At 36.5% G+C, this 17,863-nt stretch overlaps 2 protein-coding genes across 4 annotated transcripts; one reads left to right on the top strand and one right to left on the bottom strand.

Annotated features, from left to right (window-relative positions):
- Positions 894-2,989, bottom strand: LOC18596207 (protein ELF4-LIKE 4). 2 transcript variants are annotated; one of them, XM_018123382.1, is made up of 2 exons: positions 1,958-2,178; positions 894-1,623 (listed from the first exon to the last, which is right to left on the bottom strand). In XM_018123382.1, exon 2 carries the CDS (start codon positions 1,582-1,584, stop codon positions 1,240-1,242), a length of 345 nt encoding a protein of 114 aa, XP_017978871.1. In that variant the 5' UTR covers positions 1,585-1,623; positions 1,958-2,178; the 3' UTR covers positions 894-1,239. The 2 variants fall into 2 exon arrangements, 1 of the variants encoding a protein (XP_017978871.1); XR_001928523.1 differs by lacking the exon at positions 1,958-2,178 and adding an exon at positions 2,474-2,989 and having other exon boundaries at positions 1,080-1,623.
- Positions 3,634-17,058, top strand: LOC18596208. Of its 2 annotated transcripts, none has more exons than XM_018123380.1 (17): positions 3,634-4,234; positions 4,773-5,172; positions 5,249-5,320; positions 5,487-5,549; positions 6,212-6,421; positions 7,224-7,823; positions 7,940-8,695; positions 9,837-10,118; positions 10,581-10,736; positions 10,925-11,358; positions 11,751-12,216; positions 12,439-12,768; positions 13,409-14,174; positions 14,297-14,355; positions 14,719-15,195; positions 16,003-16,041; positions 16,598-17,058. In XM_018123380.1, exons 1-17 carry the CDS (start codon positions 3,894-3,896, stop codon positions 16,781-16,783), a joined length of 5,637 nt encoding a protein of 1,878 aa, XP_017978869.1. In that variant the 5' UTR covers positions 3,634-3,893; the 3' UTR covers positions 16,784-17,058. The 2 variants fall into 2 exon arrangements, with proteins under 2 accessions (XP_017978869.1, XP_017978870.1); XM_018123381.1 differs by having other exon boundaries at positions 3,635-4,234; positions 12,442-12,768.

A 17,863-nucleotide genomic window follows, 5' to 3' on the forward strand; every position in this document is an offset into this window, starting at 1 on the left:
TGGGAAAAAACAGAGAAGAAAATGAAACAAAAGTTAAAGGGGTCCACTATCAAAAACGTTTGTGCTGTCAACTTGCCTGTGTTTGTGGATAGATAGAGAGAGGGAGAAATGAAACTCTGATGACATCACAGAAATGCAATGGAAAATAGGCCATCAAACCTTGAAAAAACAGGGAAATCAAGTAATCACCGGGCCCTGGCTTTGTTGTCTGATTAAGTGATTCTCTTTCTTTATAAGCACTGGTGCTTTCTTTTAAACTACCTCGGGTAGAATCTTCTTTATTATGAGCACTTAATTTTACTTTCAGCTCATCTTTTTCTCAAAATAAGGGATGCCAGAGGCTCCAAGTGATTGCCATTGATTAGGACAATATAGTAGTCAAAAAGGACTGTCATCATCTCCAATTTGAGGTTTAAGCTTATGGTGTTTCAATCAAAAAAGAAAAAAAATTGTAATAAACTCCAAGCTAAAGCTGCTTTCTTCAATTTGTCCCACAGCATCTTCAGCCCAAAAAGGGAAATAATTCTCAAGATCATTGCAGAATTGTATGTTACAACTAGTATTTTACTCAGTTCCCCACTGAGACACAAAGCTCAGAGAATCATGAACAGCAGCTTCTAAACTTAAAGAACCTGCAATCTCTGGGGGGTTATAAAAACAGTATATACCAACCCTTCACTGCAATCTACAAGACACAATAAGGAATCTCTTTTGACAAACATGGGAAAAGAATAAAAGTGGGGTTGTTGAAGGTTCCCATCAAAGGCAGATCAACTCTCTTAATTAATGAAAATTAAACATCAGTGGAACTGAAAATGCTTCAAAACTGTTTTTAATGACAGTTAAGCACTCACGCTAGGTCCATTAAACAATAATTAAAGATGCAGACTACGTACAGATAAGATAACCCTATACTCATTTATTAAAAAGGGGTACATGTAGCAAAAACAAAAACAAATTCACAGAATCCTGGCCACAGTTTGCAGATGTTAAGCATTAAAATGCTTGATTTCAACAAAATAGCATAGTTATACATGATTACAATGGTAAATGTCTAGGATGTTATTTCAATGGAAAAGTGACGACTGAGGATTATGCTGAAGCTTCACAATCTCAGATGCATTTCACACTTTCATTGAAAGAGTTACAGATTTTTTTTTCACTTCAGGATCAAAATACTCTTCTTATTCCACAGGGAAAGAGAACAGAATTTATACCAAAAGCTCAGCTTGATCAAATTTACCCAGATCTAATTCTCTTCTGACTAGCTTTTCCATCAGATTTGAATGTCCCAGCTGAATCGCCTTCTGATGAAGCCTCCATTGACCTGGTGAAGGAGCTCGAGAGATCAGCATAGAGATCAACTACTCTTCTAATATTGTTATTCAACTCTCTAATTAATCCCACGTTCCGGCTCAAGTTATCAGGGATCTTTGACTCATGGTTTTGGTTAATCTCGTTGATTAGCAGCCTATTTTGATCTAGGATGCCTTGAACTTGCACAAAACTCTTTTGAAATGTCTGCAAAACCTTGCCATCTACTTCAGTTCCATTACCAAATCCTGAAAATATGTCGCCTTCCATTCCAAACTTACTTCACTTCAACCAAAACCAGACTTATTCCTGCAGCAACAATAGTGCACATCCAAATTAGAAAAAAGAAAGAAAAGGATAAAAGTTCTGATGGCACTCATCATTGCTTTATCTGATCTCTGTTTACTCCTAAAAGACAAAATGAAATAATAAAAATGCAACATGGATGGAAAGGCAGGGAACAATTTAGCCTCATATTTGGTTGCTGAAGAATATGAATGCAAAAGAAAGATAAACAAAATTTTCAACCCCTTAACTTTATAATTTGGATTATGGGAGGCCGAAAATCTCACCAAAGTTAGTTAAGTCAAAGAGTTTAACAGTTTGGCTAGGTTAAAATCAGTGCTAAAAGATTTTCCTTTACCTTTCTCCACCTTTTCTGAGCAACCAAGCAGAGGACTGGGAGTGTATGCATAAAAGACAACGCATTAAGCGCATAAAAACAGACACTGGTATTGTTTTGTGTCATAAAAAAAAGCAGACTCCTTTGCCCATAAAAGCAACCTTTTTTCCTAATATCTTCTAAAGAAAAACAATCCCAAGTTCTCATTTTAAGAGACCCCCACAAAATCATTCACCTAAATCTAAAGAGATATTATTAAAATAACACATGAGACAAAGGAAAAAGAAAAACCAAACCTTGGCGTAGAAAAGGGAAGGGAAGGAACTAGGAAGCAATTTTTTTATAGCTGTTGTTTCCAATATATAGTTATAAAGAGATATCCCTCAAAACAACGAAAAGAAACAAAAAATGAAAACTTAAAAGCAGGTAAGATATAGTATATGAGCAAAAAAAGGGATTAATTACCTTAATTACCATCAAAACAAAATAAATATAGTAAAACAAAATCTGGGTTGATATGCATTTTCCATTTCTTACCTTGAAACAACAAGACATGTCTAGGGACAAGACAAAGGGGAAAAGCAGCAGAATTGGAATCTCTTTCTCCGAAAAAAATTATGGGATTTTGATTTTAATTTACTTTTCCTCAAGAAAAAGAAGAAGATATGAGTAGTTTTAAAAGGATTGGAATGGAATCTTCTATTGCTTCTGGAGATGGCTGAGAAAGAGAGAGATTAGATTCAACAGAGAGGCCCTGAAATCATGAAACCAACAAAGAAAGAGAGAGAGAGAGAGAGAGAGAGAGAGAGAGAGAGAGAATATAAGAAGGAAGATTTGATTGACACGCACGGAGAGACGCAACTATAACGTTGTTGTTGATTTCTCTCTGTGTTTTGTCTCTCTCTAGACTTTTTAAGAGAGGGCAAGCAAGGCAAAGGCAGAGATATTTCTCTCTTTCTTTTTTTTTTTTCCCCCTCTAGCTCTCTTTCTTCTTTACCTAGTCCTCCCTCCTCGTTTACTTCACCTGCTGCAGTACTTTTAATTTTTGCTCGCTTCCGGTCATTGGTTGTGTTGCTTCTGTTTTGGGATGCCGAGGTTTTATACCCTACGAATTTGGCCACACTTGTTTTCCTGGGTATGCGGATACTTGGAGCTGTTTTGGGCTACATCTTCACCGTTCGCTTAGATTTCAGAGGGTTGATTAGCCGTTGGATAAGCTATTGCGGGGTGACTATGACACTGTCATGTACCAATGCGTAATTTGCTAATTTGTTCTAATTTTTTTGGTCGCACTTTATTTTAAAGTAGATGTAATTTAATAATGAAATAATTTTAAAACAATTTAAAAATAAAAAAATAATTATATTTTGTGTCTAATCAAAGCTAATGTTCAACAAATATCGTCAATTTTAACAATTTTCCATAACAATATTACCTACTTGAGTAAATACACTTAAAGATATTAAAGCAACAATATAATAATAATTCCTTTTTTATTATTCCAAAGTTGTGTGTGTTAACACGTCTGGGCTCATTTATGAAAAAATGTAGGCCCGTTAAGTTCAGCTAGAACTGGGCCGATGATTCCTCTAATGAGAAGACTATCACAAATGGAGTAAGCCCAATTACTTTTAAATCTTTTGATCACGGGCCAGCCTACCGCCTCCATTTTTCTCTCCCTCCGTTATTTTCAGCAATTTTTCTTTTTATCCAACTTCCTTCTTATAGTGCTGTATGCCCGTGTCTCTCCGTCCAACCTCTGTTCTTGCTCGCCGTCTCCGGCGAACACAACCCCAGCCAACGGTGGTTTTTCTTTACTGTTCTTATTATTCTTTCGTCAATGTGAAACAGCACTTTATCTCTCAAGACTTCAAAGCAACCTCGTTTCAAAATTTCGCTCTCAACGGACGAAATTAAAGAAAGAATTTGATGGAACCCATACCACCATAGACCAAAAATGGACTCGATCATCACCTCAGCTCTCGAAGAAATCTGCTTCCACGGCCAAGGAGGCATTTCTCTCTCTTCTCTCTGCTCCAAACTCGACATCCCTCCTCCTCTCATATCCCCCCTTTGGAAAAACCTCCTCTCCATTCCCACTCTTCGTTTCAAGGCACGAAACGCCGAGTTTTTTAGCCCTAGCGATGACTCGATTCAATGCGCCGAAGACGCGGAGAAATTCGAAATTAAAATCTTAGCCGATGAAAAGCTTAGAAATAATTTCGTTGGACTTTACGATGAAAATGTTCAAATTTCCTCGCAGCAACGTCGCACTCTTGAGAGGCTTGCTATAGCTAGGTTTGCTTTCGTTAATTATCTAGATTTTTTATTCAAAATTTTTGAAGTTATTTGTGTTTTTTTGTGATGAATTGCGAGAATGGCGCTAAAATTTACTTATTCCTGGGTTAGTAAAACAATTTTGCATTCAAATTGTGTACGCCAAACTAATAATTATGCAGATTGTTCTGATTAATCGCGGAGGAACTTAAAGTCAGTGTATTGCAACTTCATATACACATTTTGATAATTTGCCATGTGATTCGTAGGTGGTTGTTCTGATTGTTAAAAGAATACAATTAATGGGTAAATATAGCATGAGAATAATTGATCAAGTGACGGGAAGGCTGGTAATTGCTGGAAATACACAGACAGACATATTTACTTGTCATGGACTTTACAAGTTGTTATTGAATTAGGGCTTAGGATATCGTGGTTAGAAAATAAGAGTGGTAGGTTAATTTGGTTGGTGAAATCTTAAGTGTCATTGTCTTTTTTCTGGAACCACAATTCTAGCAATGATTAAGTGAAATAGGTTATTAACAGATGGTACTTGCAGAACAAATGGAGTGACACAAAGTCAGCTTGCCAAGGAATTTGGAATTGAAGGGAAGAACTTCTTTTATATATTGAAGAACCTTGAATGCAGAGGGTTGATTGTGAAGCAACCGGCAGTGGTTAGGAAGAAAGAACCTTGCACTGAAGGGGAGTCCAGAAACAGTTCACCTGTGACGACCAATTTGATATACCTATATCGATATGCAAAGCGTTTGGGCTCTCAACAGAGATTTGAGATTAACAAAGAGGAACAAACTGTGGAGAATCTTGGGTATGAGGATGAAAATGTTCCAGATGAAGATGGTTTTGCTTTAGAAAATGTTAAAGAGAATGTTCTCGTGAATGATTATCTACCAGCAATGAAAGCAGTTTGTGATAAACTTGAAGAAGCCAATGGAAAGGTCAATTATGTTCAGAATGTTGTTAAATTCGTGGATTTGATTTTGTGCCATTGTGCTGATTTTCCTTCTGTTGAAGGTTCTTGTTGTCTCAGATATTAAACGAGACCTGGGTTATACGAGATCCTCAGGCCATAAAGCCTGGAGAAATGTAAGACTGCTGTATTCACTTCTTTCTTCTCTCTCTCTCTTTCCTCCCTGTAAAAGGGATGGGGGAGGGGGCTCATTGTAATTTCTATTTAGACCACATTTTGCTCTTTTTTGATGGTTTTTTGGATTTGTCTTCCTCATACCATGCCCTTCATATATGTTCCCAGATCTATCGCAGGTTAAAAGATGCTGGTCTTGTTGAGGATTTGCAAGCTGTTGTGAACGAAAAGGTGATGTAAATGTTTAGTTCTTGCTTCATGCTCTTGCGAGACTTCAAATTTACTTTTTCTTCTTTTACTTGAATATGAATCCCAAGAAAAGAGTTGTATTGATGGGTTTACATCTTGTGAGGATTTTTAAAAAGATATTATAGCAAAATCTTCTTCCTCTTTTTTTTTTTTTTAAATGAAATTTCTCTATACATATATCATCAAATACTCAACTTGGCTAATGTAAGTTTCAAACCTAAAGTAGGGCTGATGGTAAATGAATTTGGTTCTATTCTCTAACAGGTAAGGAGCTGCTGAATCCTTCTTTACTACAACTTTGTGCTTGCTTTATTCCATTTTTTTAGCTTCTATTCCTGTTTATATATTCCCTAATTAGCTGATATTCACGACTTTAATCAATGTAGTAAGCCATACTAAGCACTTACACATCTTTTATGAAGAATGATTTGTTTTCCTTTAACACAAAATGTAAGATCACTTTGAAGTGAGTTTTTCATGCCTTTGGTCATTCTTTCTAGGCCTATATTGCTAATACTGGTGCTTGTAGTCAATAGTTCCATATAATTTCATGCAAAAATTCCTGATTACATTACATGGGCGTAATTCTGTCTGTTTCTGCACAAGTGCTTGTTTATGTTGTAATATGTTTCTATTTTCTCCAGGTTGAGCTTTGCCTACGGTTGGTGAAAAAGTTTTCTGAAAAGAATTTTGAGCCAAAACTTCTTGGGTTTGATGATCATCTTGACAAAGGGCAACAGCTAAAGTTTGGAAGGACGCTTCGAAATGTTGACCAGATCGTAGAGCTTCCGATTGATAATCAAATTTATGATATGGTTGATGCTGAAGGATCTGAGGGTTTGCCTGCGATGACGGTGTGCATATATTTTCTTGACTTTGCTTTATTATATCGGTGTTGATCTTAATAGTTATGATGCTCTGTTGTCGTGAGATAGTTCCTCAATTATTTGTTGCAAACTGAAGATTGAGTCTTCAAATGCAAATCAAGGCTTGTAGAAATTTGCTAATCATGCTTTATTGTGTCATGAATTTGAATATGTAATGCATGGTGTTAATGGATTGAAAAAACATAGGCATACTTGTTATTCAATCAGTCTTAGCAATTCTTACAGCGTGTTCCTTTTGCAGCCTTAGTTGAAGACATTCACTTCAATATGTGGTTGTCACCTAGTTCAACTGTATTAAGATTCTTTCTTCCATAAGGGAATTGATCAGCTGTAGCGTTGCGCTCAACTTAATTGTAGTATTGTCATGTTGGATGCTACATGGATGATTAAATCTCTTGAAATGCATGTATATTATGTGTGACATGCTTGTTGTTGTGGCCAGTCCTCTACTGCTAATTTGTCCAAAAGAAGTAAAAAATGAATTATTGACTCCCCGACACCCCCAATCCCAAAATGCATGCTGTTTTCAATGTACTACACCCTACTGACGTATGCCTGAATAATGCTGTAACTGGCAGATAGCAATAATTGTCTCTTTTGTAGTTTTATCAGGTTTTGATTAGGCTGCTTTTTACACTTTAATCATATTTTTTGTATAGTTATAGAATTTTACTTTTCTGTGCCTTTTCAATGGCTGGTTTTGCATGAATTATCCTGCAAAAGCATGTCTTTTGTACCCTAACTGGTAACTTTGCATGTTCATAAGCAGGTGTGTGAGAGGCTTGGGATTGATAAGAAAAGGAGCTATTCTCGATTCTTTAACATGTTCTCTAGGTTTGGGATGCACCTGCAAGCTGAAAGCCATAAAAAGACTACAGCATATCGAGTTTGGACTTCTGGGAATGCTAATCCTAAATCATCAAATGCATTTTTGATTAAACCAAAAAATCCCCATGATGAAAATGAGATCTCTAGTTTTGATGTTGGCAATTCAGAAGTTCCTGAGGGATCAAACCAAAACTTTATAGAGTATGATCCTTCAACTTCTGGAGGCAATTTTTCTACTCCTATGAAAGTGAATGATATGGAGAATCATACTGAAACCTCTTGTGGCTCCCTCGGAGAAACTAATCATATTGTTGTATATTCTGACAACATGCAAGAGTTTCCCTCTGAACAAAGTAATACTGCCTTTGATGCAGAGCTTGATTTAGTGAGTGCAGAGAGTGAAATACATCCTACTCCATCAAAATCAGCCTGTTGTGCTTTGTTGAAGCCTCCTGATTCTGGCTCACGTCAGAGATATGCATGTCAAGTTCTGACTGCTGATGGTGCTCGAAGAGAGCAGAGGATACTCGAACGTTTGCAGGTATTTGCTTTATGCCAAGCACTTGACTGAAGGCTTATACTGGGAAAATAACATCGTTTCCTATCTTTATATTAATAATTCTAGAGATACAAACATTATTCTAATTTCTTATGCAGGATGAGAAGTTCATATTAAGACCTGAATTGTATCGATGGCTTGTGGAACTTGAGAAGGACAAGAGCACAAAAATGGACAGGAAGACAGTTGATCGAATGCTAAAGAAGCTTCAGCAACAAGGGCACTGCAAATGCATGCACATCAATGTGCCTGTTGTCACGAACTGTGGGCGAAGCCGTATTACTCAGGTGGTTCTGCACCCATCTGTTGAAAGTTTACATCAAGAGTTGCTTAGTGAAATTCATGACAGATTGAGATCATTTGAAATGCAAATCCGCGGCCATGGATCATCTAAGTGGAAAAACAATGATACAGTAGCTGTATTAGATGGTGTCCAGAGAACTCAGAGCCATGTTATTTCAGATGCCAAAGCTTCTAAGTCAGAAGCTATGCGTGCTAATGGTTTTGTGATGGCAAAAATGGTTCGCTCAAAGCTGCTACATGGTTTTTTATGGGGTTTCTTGCATAGTTCTCATGGATGGAATGGTGCCTTATCACTTGAGAAACATCTGCATGATCAGAAAAATCTTCATGGCTCATGCCTTTTGTTTTCATTGGAAGCAGCCATCAAGGCCATTCCTCTCGAACTTTTCTTGCAAATTGTGGGAACTACTCTAAAGTTTGATGATATGATTGAGAAGTGTAAGAAAGGCTTTTGTCTTTCTGATCTTCCCATTCATGAGTATAAGCTTCTCATGGATACTCAGGCAACTGGAAGACTTTCATTGCTCATTGACATCCTACGGCGCTTGAAGGTATAATTACTTGGCCAGATTTGCAGTAGGATCATTATGTAAGAGTAATTCATTCTTCTGGAAACTGTTGTGCATTTCCTTCATTAATGTGGTTCACCATGCTTTCTCTTTGGAGATCCTCTTTCTAGAACATGAATAGTCTATGTCATATTCTACCCTATTATGTAGTTGACTATTAGTGGCATTGTTGTAATACAATGATGGCTATTTTAAGCTGTTGGTCCTCCATTGAATGTAATTTTTAGCATTTGACGTTTAGATATACAAGTCACAAATATTTTCTTGCCTTCTATAGGAAATATGATGTTAGCTGCTCTAGAGGACTGCTTTTTCTTATAGTCATTACATGAATGTGGTTAATTGTTATATTAGTTGAATATGTACTTGAAAAATTGCCTTTTTTAATGTCTTTTGCCTTGGTAGTTGTCTCTGTGAATGTAGGTTACGAGGAATATAATGATAGGAAAATTTGATAGGCATTAGCAGAATTCAGATTTGAATCTGTTTATATATAAAGGATTGATGCTGACATCCAATCTGAGCAGTCTTATATGAATTTAAATTCAATCAATAAGTTGCATCCAATTTTATTTTAGTTGCTGGAAAAGAAGATGGAATGTGCTTCATAATATCTTGTTAGAATGTGAAATACTGTTAGAGCATCCAAACATTCGTAAATGTATTCATATAATAAGCTTAACTGAAATGTGATAATATCGTGGAATAAATTTTACTTAGATTTGGTTTCATTCCAATAAAGTCATGCTATATCAAATTATGATCTGATTTATTTCAATTCAACCAAGCCTTAATCCCAAATTAGTTGCGTTTTTTATATGAACCTGTTCTCACCATACAGCTTGATCTAAGGTGATATGATTGCAAGACAAAAATGTTTCACTTGGTAGTTGGTTAAACCATCTAAGTTGTCCTCCTACTTTGTCCTTAATCCATCTTGCCTTTACTATCATTTATGATTTGATCTGTTGCACAAAATTAGGACAGTATCTTAGGGAGCATACCTGTTGATTGATATTTTTCTTTGAAAATTGGAATTGCTAGTTCAGTATAGATTCTTTTTTGATTAATTTCTCTCTGTGGTCCTGCTTTATTTTGGCTGACAATTTATTTGATGATGTAGTTGATTCGGCTGGTGCCAGGTGAATGTTCGGATAACAGAGTAAAGGTCCCACATGCCAATTTGACTCATGCTATGGAGCTTAAACCTTACATAGAGGAACCACTGTCATTGGTTGCCACATCTACTTTTAGATCTTTTGATCTTCGTCCTAGAATCAGGCATGATTTTATCTTGTTAAGTAAAGAAGCTGTTGATGACTATTGGAAAACTTTGGAATATTGTTATGCAGCTGCTGATCCAAGAGCTGCCTTGCATGCATTCCCTGGATCTGCTGTTCATGAGGTATGCACTAGACAGATCCATACAGACTAAAATGTGTGGTTAGTTATTGAAAAAATAAAAATGGTTAACAATTTAAAATCTTAGTTGAAAGAATAGATTGTAAGAATAGGAGACATTGACTGTTAAAGAAAAATTGAAGAAACGTAGAGAATGTGGAAGGGATTCTTACCAGATTAGATTAGGCTTCAACTCATTTTTAAAATTTACAATGATAAACCAAGTCGATTTGACACTAAGTTAAGTTGTCACTTTAGGTATCACTGTGTGTGTGTATTATAATTTTTGTGGATGATTTAAAATTTCCCCCTTCTAAGCTTAGTTAAATTGCTGGCATGGGTTATAAGCCTTTTTTTTAATAAATTTGTGTCATTGTAGGTTATATAAACTGTTGCTTGCTCTATAACCATTGTTATTGCCTACTATGTGAAATGTAAAAGTGCTCTCAGAAAGTTGTTATTCCAGGTTTTCCTTAACCGGTCATGGGCCTCAGTTCGAGTTATGACAGCTGATCAGCGTGCTCAGCTTCTAAAGCGAATTTTGAAGGATAATATAAATGAAAAGCTTTCATTTAAAGACTGTGAAAAGATTGCAAAGGATCTTAATCTGACCTTAGAGCAGGTTAGATTTTATTTTGCTCTAATGTTTTAAGGTTTCCTCCCCATTCCCTTCTTGTAACCAATCAGTTGTAATGTTTTGTTTGCTTTAAACAGAATCAAGTCCTATATTCCATTATTTTTCCTTTTATCTCCCACTTTTTTCTGGCTTTGGTTGGAATGATACATGGTGTCCTTCGATTTCTACAACAGGTGCTTCGTGTGTATTATGATAAGCACCAAAAACGTCTTAATAGATTTCAGGGTCTTCCAAATAGCATTGAGGAGCAGCATCAATTAGAAAGAAATAAACAGTCATCTGCTCGGAAAAGAAAGAGATCTTCAAAGATGAAATTGGTGGAGAGTGCAAGAGTTGATGCAAGAACCATACAAATGGACGAACAGGAAGTTGCTGCACTACCTGATAGCATTGATGGATTCACTATGAAAGAAAACGATTCTTTAGCTTCTTCAGTTGGACCTGAGGTCTTGCAAGCACATCAGGAAGCTGATCATGTTGAAGCTGTGAATAAGCCAGGATCACTTGAAGAAGATGACGATTGTTATTCCTTAATTAGCCAGTATGCCTTTCCAAAAATGAAGCCTACACGTAAGAAAAGATTCTCATGGACAGATGAAGCAGACAGGTAAACAGTAGTAATATATTTTATAGACTGTGGAAATCCACCTGGAGAATATCTCTTCAGTTAACAACTTGAATAGAAAGTGGAGATAGGAAGGATGGTCAATTTTGGTCCTTGTGTAACTCATATCCATCTAATGATGCTTGGCTAGCAGGAACTTAGTTGACTTATAAAATGGGTTGATAACTACATCATTTGGGGGGTAATTTCAGGATCTTCATTTATTGCTTCTGTTTAACATTTTTATACGGCAGTTAGTGGTCGTCCATCTGGTCAACTTGATGATAGCTTTAAGTCATGTGACTGAGAAGAGGAAGGTGTTAACAGTATATTTTGTTAATTGCTTAGGGTACATTATTGTTCCTTGAGTTTTTACATCAATATCTTCTTTCCAGGGAATTGGTAACCCAATATGCAAGATACCGGGCTGCTCTAGGGGCAAAATTTCACCGTGTAGATTGGACTTCGATTGCTGGCCTTCCAGCACCTCCTCGTGCTTGTGCAAGAAGAATGACATCCCTTAAAAAAAGTATAAAATTTAGGAAAGCATTAATGAAACTATGCAATATGCTTAGTGAACGGTATGTGATACATCTTGAGAAAAACCAAAATAGGGCATTCAACAATAATGATTGCGGATTTCTTGTCCGATCTTCATCAGTTGAGTTCTCCAGTGGCATTGAACATGGTGAAGATGCAGGCTTTGAGGAAGAAAGATGGGATGATTTTGATGACAGAAAGATAAGGAGGGCTTTGGAGGATGTTCTTCGGTTTAAACAGATAGCTAAATTGGAGGCCTCTAAAAGGGTTGGATCTGTATCTGCTGAGTGGTCGAATATGAACATGAATTCAGAGGATTATGTAATTCCTGACCCACCTTTAGGGCTAACATCTTTTATGTTCTATTCCATTAATGCTCCCAACATTTCATAATATTTATTGCAGTTGAAAAGGTTTTATTGAATTTCCATCAACATGAAGTGTTTCCCAATATTTGGTAGATTATAACTATCTTGCTTTAAAGTACTCTTGGAAGCTGGATAGCTGAAATTGTTGTGTTTTTTTTTTTTTTTTGTCCCCTAGCAGAATCTACAGGGACCTGAAATGGTTTCACAAACTACCCTAGGTGAGGATATGGGGACTGGTGCTGGGCAACTTAAAAGCTCTATTCAAAGCTCAAGACACCATCGCTTTCATCAAAAGTTAGTTAAGCTTTGGAACATAGGACATGGTGTTGGCAGACAAGTACATGAATCTTTGGCTGTTTCTAATGCTGTTGAACTATTTAAGCTTGTTTTCCTGAGCACATCTACAGCAGCACCATTTCCAAATTTGCTCGCAGAAACTTTGCGGCGTTATTCAGAGCATGATCTTTTTGCAGCTTTTAGCTACCTTAGAGATAGAAAAATTATGGTAAATAGCCGTATCTTTTTTCTATGTTTTTAAGTTGTTGGAATCTATGCAATTTGCATACTGTTTCTGGACTTAGGTCAAAGAGCGATTTTTTCATACCATGGAATAAGATGCATAAGGATGCAATGAACATCTGCACTCATCAATTTCTATAGAGTTATGCTTCATTTCAGTCAAAATCTTCTGATGTTCAAGAAGATATCCTTGGAGTCTTAGTAGTTGGTGCTTTTGGCACCATTTTACTGTTTAAATTTATAGGGCTATACCTTCATCTGTCGCCTGTAGCTCAAGCAGCAAAGCTGGTGAGCAGGTCAGGTTGTATTTTATATCTTATTAATTGAGGAAAAAGGTGTCATGTTGGTGTGCTTTGTTCTGCTCTACTTGTCTTTGATGGCAACTGTGATATTAATAATTCAACTTTTGCTATTGTGCTCTAGATAAAGTGATTGTCTCCTTTTCGCATGGTCAAACTGTCTCAGATGACTTTGCCTTGCTTGCCCTTTACTTGGTGCCACCATGCCAGCTTCTTTCAACTGCATTTTTCTGATCTTCTCTCCTCTGTGCTGCTACTAACCCAGTTGCATCCCTCTGTTTACCCCTTTTTGAATCTTGACTCTGAATTTCCTTCAACTTTTGGCAGATTGGCGGTACTTGCGGCCAACCTTTTGTACTTTCTCAACAGTTCTTGCACAGTATTTCTAAGTCTCCATTTCCTCGGAATACAGGAAAGAGAGCAGCTAATTTTTCTGCTTGGCTTCATCAAAGAGAAAAAGATCTTATGCAAGGGGGGATTAATCTTACTGAAGATTTGCAATGTGGTGATATTTTCCATTTATTTTCTCTGGTTTCTTCTGGTGAACTTTCTGTTTCCCCATCCTTACCTGATGAAGGTGTTGGAGAAGCTGAAGACTTGAGAAGCTTAAAATGTAGGGCTGAGGATAGTGAATTATGTGATGCTGATAAGGCTAAGAAATTAAAATCCATAGCAGAAGGTGAATTTGTTTCACGACGAGAAAAGGGTTTTCCTGGTATAATGGTATCTGTGTATAGCTCAACAGTTTCCACAGCTAACGCTTTAGAATTGTTTAACGATGAGGAGACTTGCACCCTTGCATTCGGCAATGATGAAACCACAAGTCAGAAGGTTAACATTAGTTCAACTAATTCTGACTATATGAAGGAAATGCTTCAGTTGGGAAGTAATGTCATCATAGCCTCCAAGTCTAGTGAGTCACCTTGGGAAGCTATGGCTAGTTATGCTGAGCATCTCTTGTCAAAACCTTCTGATGAAGGGCAAAGCAGTCACTTTTATCCTGAGATCATCAAGGCTGTTTGTGCTGAAATTCAGAAGGCTGGTGACCAAGGTTTGAGCATAGAAGATGTTTATAGTATTGTCAATTTGCCAGGTATTTTATTTTTGGTTGTGTATGGATATGTTTGTACTTGCAATTCCTCTTCATATTTGGGAAAAGATGATATATCTATGTAAATCCCAGTTCATTGAGTGTTTTGAGATGTTCCTCTGCAGGAGAAATGACGCCTGAAATCATCATTGATACGCTCCAAGCGTTTGGAAGAGCTTTGAAGGTTGTTATAATTAACCATTGGGAATATTCATTCTGTCTAATGTGGAATACTTTTCTCAAATATGTATTTGCTCTTTGGCCTTCTTGCCAATGGTGCAAGGGATGGGTTATTTTGGAACAGGTCTTAAATTATTAATAGTTATGTTCCAGCAGTCACACTTGAATAGGCTAAAACAAAAAATTTCGGCAATTCATTTGTATTTATTTCTGTTGGAAAGCAGTTTTTTGCTCCTTTTGGGACAAAAGAGGAAGAGAAAAGCATGGCTTGGTAGTTTATACTTTGGTCATCAAAGCATTAGACACGATTTTTAACTTTTCCTTTACCAAACTGTTGTGCACTGATGTGGTGATGGCTTTCATACAGGTCAATGGTTATGAAACTGTTCGTGTTGTTGATGCTTTATATCATTCTAAGTATTTTCTTGCTTCAAGTCCTTGTTTCCATCAAGATCATAAACCACCTTCACCATTAACGTCCCAAGGAAAGGATGATAGCAACTTGATCCTTCAGCAAGAAAATCAGAGTCTTGATACTGCTAACTTATCGGGAAGTGTATCTGTTGGTGATGTGCACAAAGTTACTATTCTTAATCTTCCTGAAGAGCATGCCTTACCTTCGAAGGAAACTCCTACTAGCAATGTGAATGAGAGCTACATGGCAGGTAAAGTTGGTTCATCAGAAGGGGATAATGAGCATGAAACTTATAAGCCTTCTTTAGGTGAACCATTGGTGCCTATATTGCCTTGGATAAATGCAGATGGGACCATAAACAGGATGGTCTACAATGGACTTATCCGCCGTGTTCTTGGTATTGTGATGCAAAATCCTGGGATATCAGAGGTACAGGCTTTTCTGCAGACAATTCTATTACTGATGTTTAGAACCTTTAATTTCACAAAAAGAGGAATGCCATGGTCTTTAGAAAGCAAGTAATGAACAAGAATTTCTGCATTTGAAGTGATTTGACTGACTTTTTAGAACTTTTAATTTACAAAAAGGGGACCTTTTTAATGCATTCAGCAAACTGTTTTAAATTGCATAAGAACTTTGGATAGTTTTTGCAAGTCATGAATTCAGTTTGGTTTAGTTCATGTTCAGAAAAATTTTGAACCGAATTGAAATATTCTATTTCTAAATTGTAAAACTATACCAATATGAAATTTAACAGTTTGGTTTGATAAGGTATTTCTCAGTTTTTTTAATTTTTAAATGGCTTTCAAATTTGCAATGATTATTTTGAGCCTATCCATTTGAATTCCTTTTTTAAAAGATAAGGTCAATTTCAAATTTTAGACTGGGTAAATTAAACATTTAAATGAATGATGACTTCAATTCGGTTTTGGTTTGGACTAATTCAGACATTAAATAACAAACCTTGAACTGAAAACTAAACTGATTGATTTTTTTCATTTTTGAATCAAAGCCAAAACAAACATTAAGATTCAAAGATTCAATTTGTTTTGGCTTTTTCTTTTAAATTTGAACTATTCTGTTGCACAACCCCACTTCTGGGTGGTTTGCCCAGTGCTTGGGTAAGACTCTCATTCGTGGTAGTTTGGCTTGTCGGGTGAAGTATTAACAAAATGTGTTTTTTTCATATGCATTTCTGACTTTCTTTTTCTTTTTCCTCTCCAATCATTGAATCAGGAGGATATTATCTGCCGAATGGATGTATTAAACCCCCAGGTATGCTGTTGTACTTTCCTTTTCTTGAGGGTGAAGATGGAAGTTTGTAGCCTTTAGGCTGAATGTCTTGCATCAACCCTGATGGCTAGGATGGGCAAAATGCTTAATTGATATCATCATATAAAAACTGAATTAGGTGTTTGGAAAAAAATATTCTGCACGGTTTTATCTGACTTTTTTCTGCCTGTAACTCACAAATGTGAATGATGAGAACTAGGAAGTGCCAACACAGAGCTGCAATTTTTTTCTTTTCTTGTTTTTCTTTTTCATATTTGCTAGATAAGTTACCAAGTCATGGTCTCAGTAAAGTAGGATCCTAGGACGGATACTGTCCCCCAACACACACAGAAAAAGGGGAGAAAGAAAAGGAAAATATAATGAGAAAATAGTATAAATTTATAGATATATAAGTGTGCTCATTAATCTGTTAATGGTGTAACGAGTCCATTCTGGTATGCTTACAACCGGTAGTTTTTACCTCATTATGCTTATCTAATGATTTAACCTACTTTTTGACTTGAATTCTCTCTGATGTGCATCTCTAAACTTTCTGCAGAGCTGTAGAAAGTTGCTGGAATTAATGATATGGGATAAACACCTCATGGTGAAGAAGATGCTTCAAATGACAGATAGTGGTCCTCCTGCCCTTTTGGCGACCCTTCTTGGGAATAGCTGTAGAAAATCAAAGTTGGTGTTTCGCAAACATTTCTTTGCAAATCCTACAAGTACATTTTTACTGTAGGAATGCTTTTTTTGTTTTGTGTAAATATTATATGCCATAGGTCCAGAGCTGCAGTTAGAAGCTGAAATTTGGTTTGCTTGTCATCCCATTGAAGCAGCTGCACTCTAAACAATGCTGAATAGGAGTAACTTATCTTGAATCTACAAGTTACATACTGAATAGAGATTTTAGCGTCAGCTGGGAATTTGTGTACAACTACGTTTATGCCATCGTTCTTGTTTACAGATAGTATGTAGCCTACATTTTTGACTATGCAGGGAAAAGATTGCAATCAATATGGCATATATCTCATAAGTTTGCAATGGCATGGAGCTGTCAGCAATGTCCCAACCTTTAGCAAGCTATATATGTGGGTATTAAAGGTTTTGTTTGTCAAACCTGCATAACACTGCCTTTTGCTCTTCTGCTCCTCCTCTCTCTCCAGTTAGCTACTATTGATGCTCTAACTTCTATTGCTGGAAAGCCATTATTGTTAGTGAAGTCAAGTATATGTCATTGCGTGAAAAAAGGCATAGGAATTGCTGTGAGATTACTTGCTTACAAGGAAGGAATCTTCCAAGTGTATGAACCGATGCATAAATGAGACTTTCAAGTACTCTTGATGTTTAGTCCAGGGCGCATGACCTGTGAACTTTTGAGTAGATGCTAGCGATTTCCCTTGAACTTTAACTTTTCTCTAGGAGGGAGCACTTTTGCTTACAATTATCTAATCATATAGACTCATCATTTTATAATTGTGAGTTTTACATAATATTTTGATCGACTTTGCACAATTCAGGATTGTGGGGGCGACAGATAAATCGTTGCATGAAGTGGTGGTATAGGCATGGATTTTGTTGGTATAATCATATCCAGATGGTTAACTTGGGGACTAACCGCTTGATCATGAGTTGGTCTCGTCAGAGTGTCAAATACAGATTGCTATATGTTAAAAGCAAGAGAATGAAAAACAAAACACCATTTATAACAATAGAAATATCTTCAACAATTCACTTATTTAACCATTCGGCTTTAAAAGATATTGGGCGGCATGTTTATAATCGTTGACAGTCCATGGATAACAATCATTTGCACTTTAAT

Source organism: Theobroma cacao, chromosome 6, assembly GCF_000208745.1.
Source record: "Theobroma cacao cultivar B97-61/B2 chromosome 6, Criollo_cocoa_genome_V2, whole genome shotgun sequence".
NCBI classification, from domain to species: Eukaryota; Viridiplantae; Streptophyta; class Magnoliopsida; order Malvales; family Malvaceae; genus Theobroma; species Theobroma cacao.

What these genes read in the sequence shown, in the direction of transcription:
- LOC18596207 (XM_018123382.1), bottom strand. Translation starts at nt 1,584, where the DNA reads ATGGAAGGCGACATATTTTCAGGATTTGGTAATGGAACTGAAGTAGAT.
- LOC18596208 (XM_018123380.1), top strand. Translation starts at nt 3,894, where the DNA reads ATGGACTCGATCATCACCTCAGCTCTCGAAGAAATCTGCTTCCACGGC. An exon ending in GCCATAAAGCCTGGAGAAAT is followed by an intron (nt 5,321 to 5,486) that starts GTAAGACTGCTG and finishes ATATGTTCCCAG; the next exon opens with ATCTATCGCAGGTTAAAAGA. An exon ending in TGGACAGATGAAGCAGACAG is followed by an intron (nt 11,359 to 11,750) that starts GTAAACAGTAGT and finishes TCTTCTTTCCAG; the next exon opens with GGAATTGGTAACCCAATATG.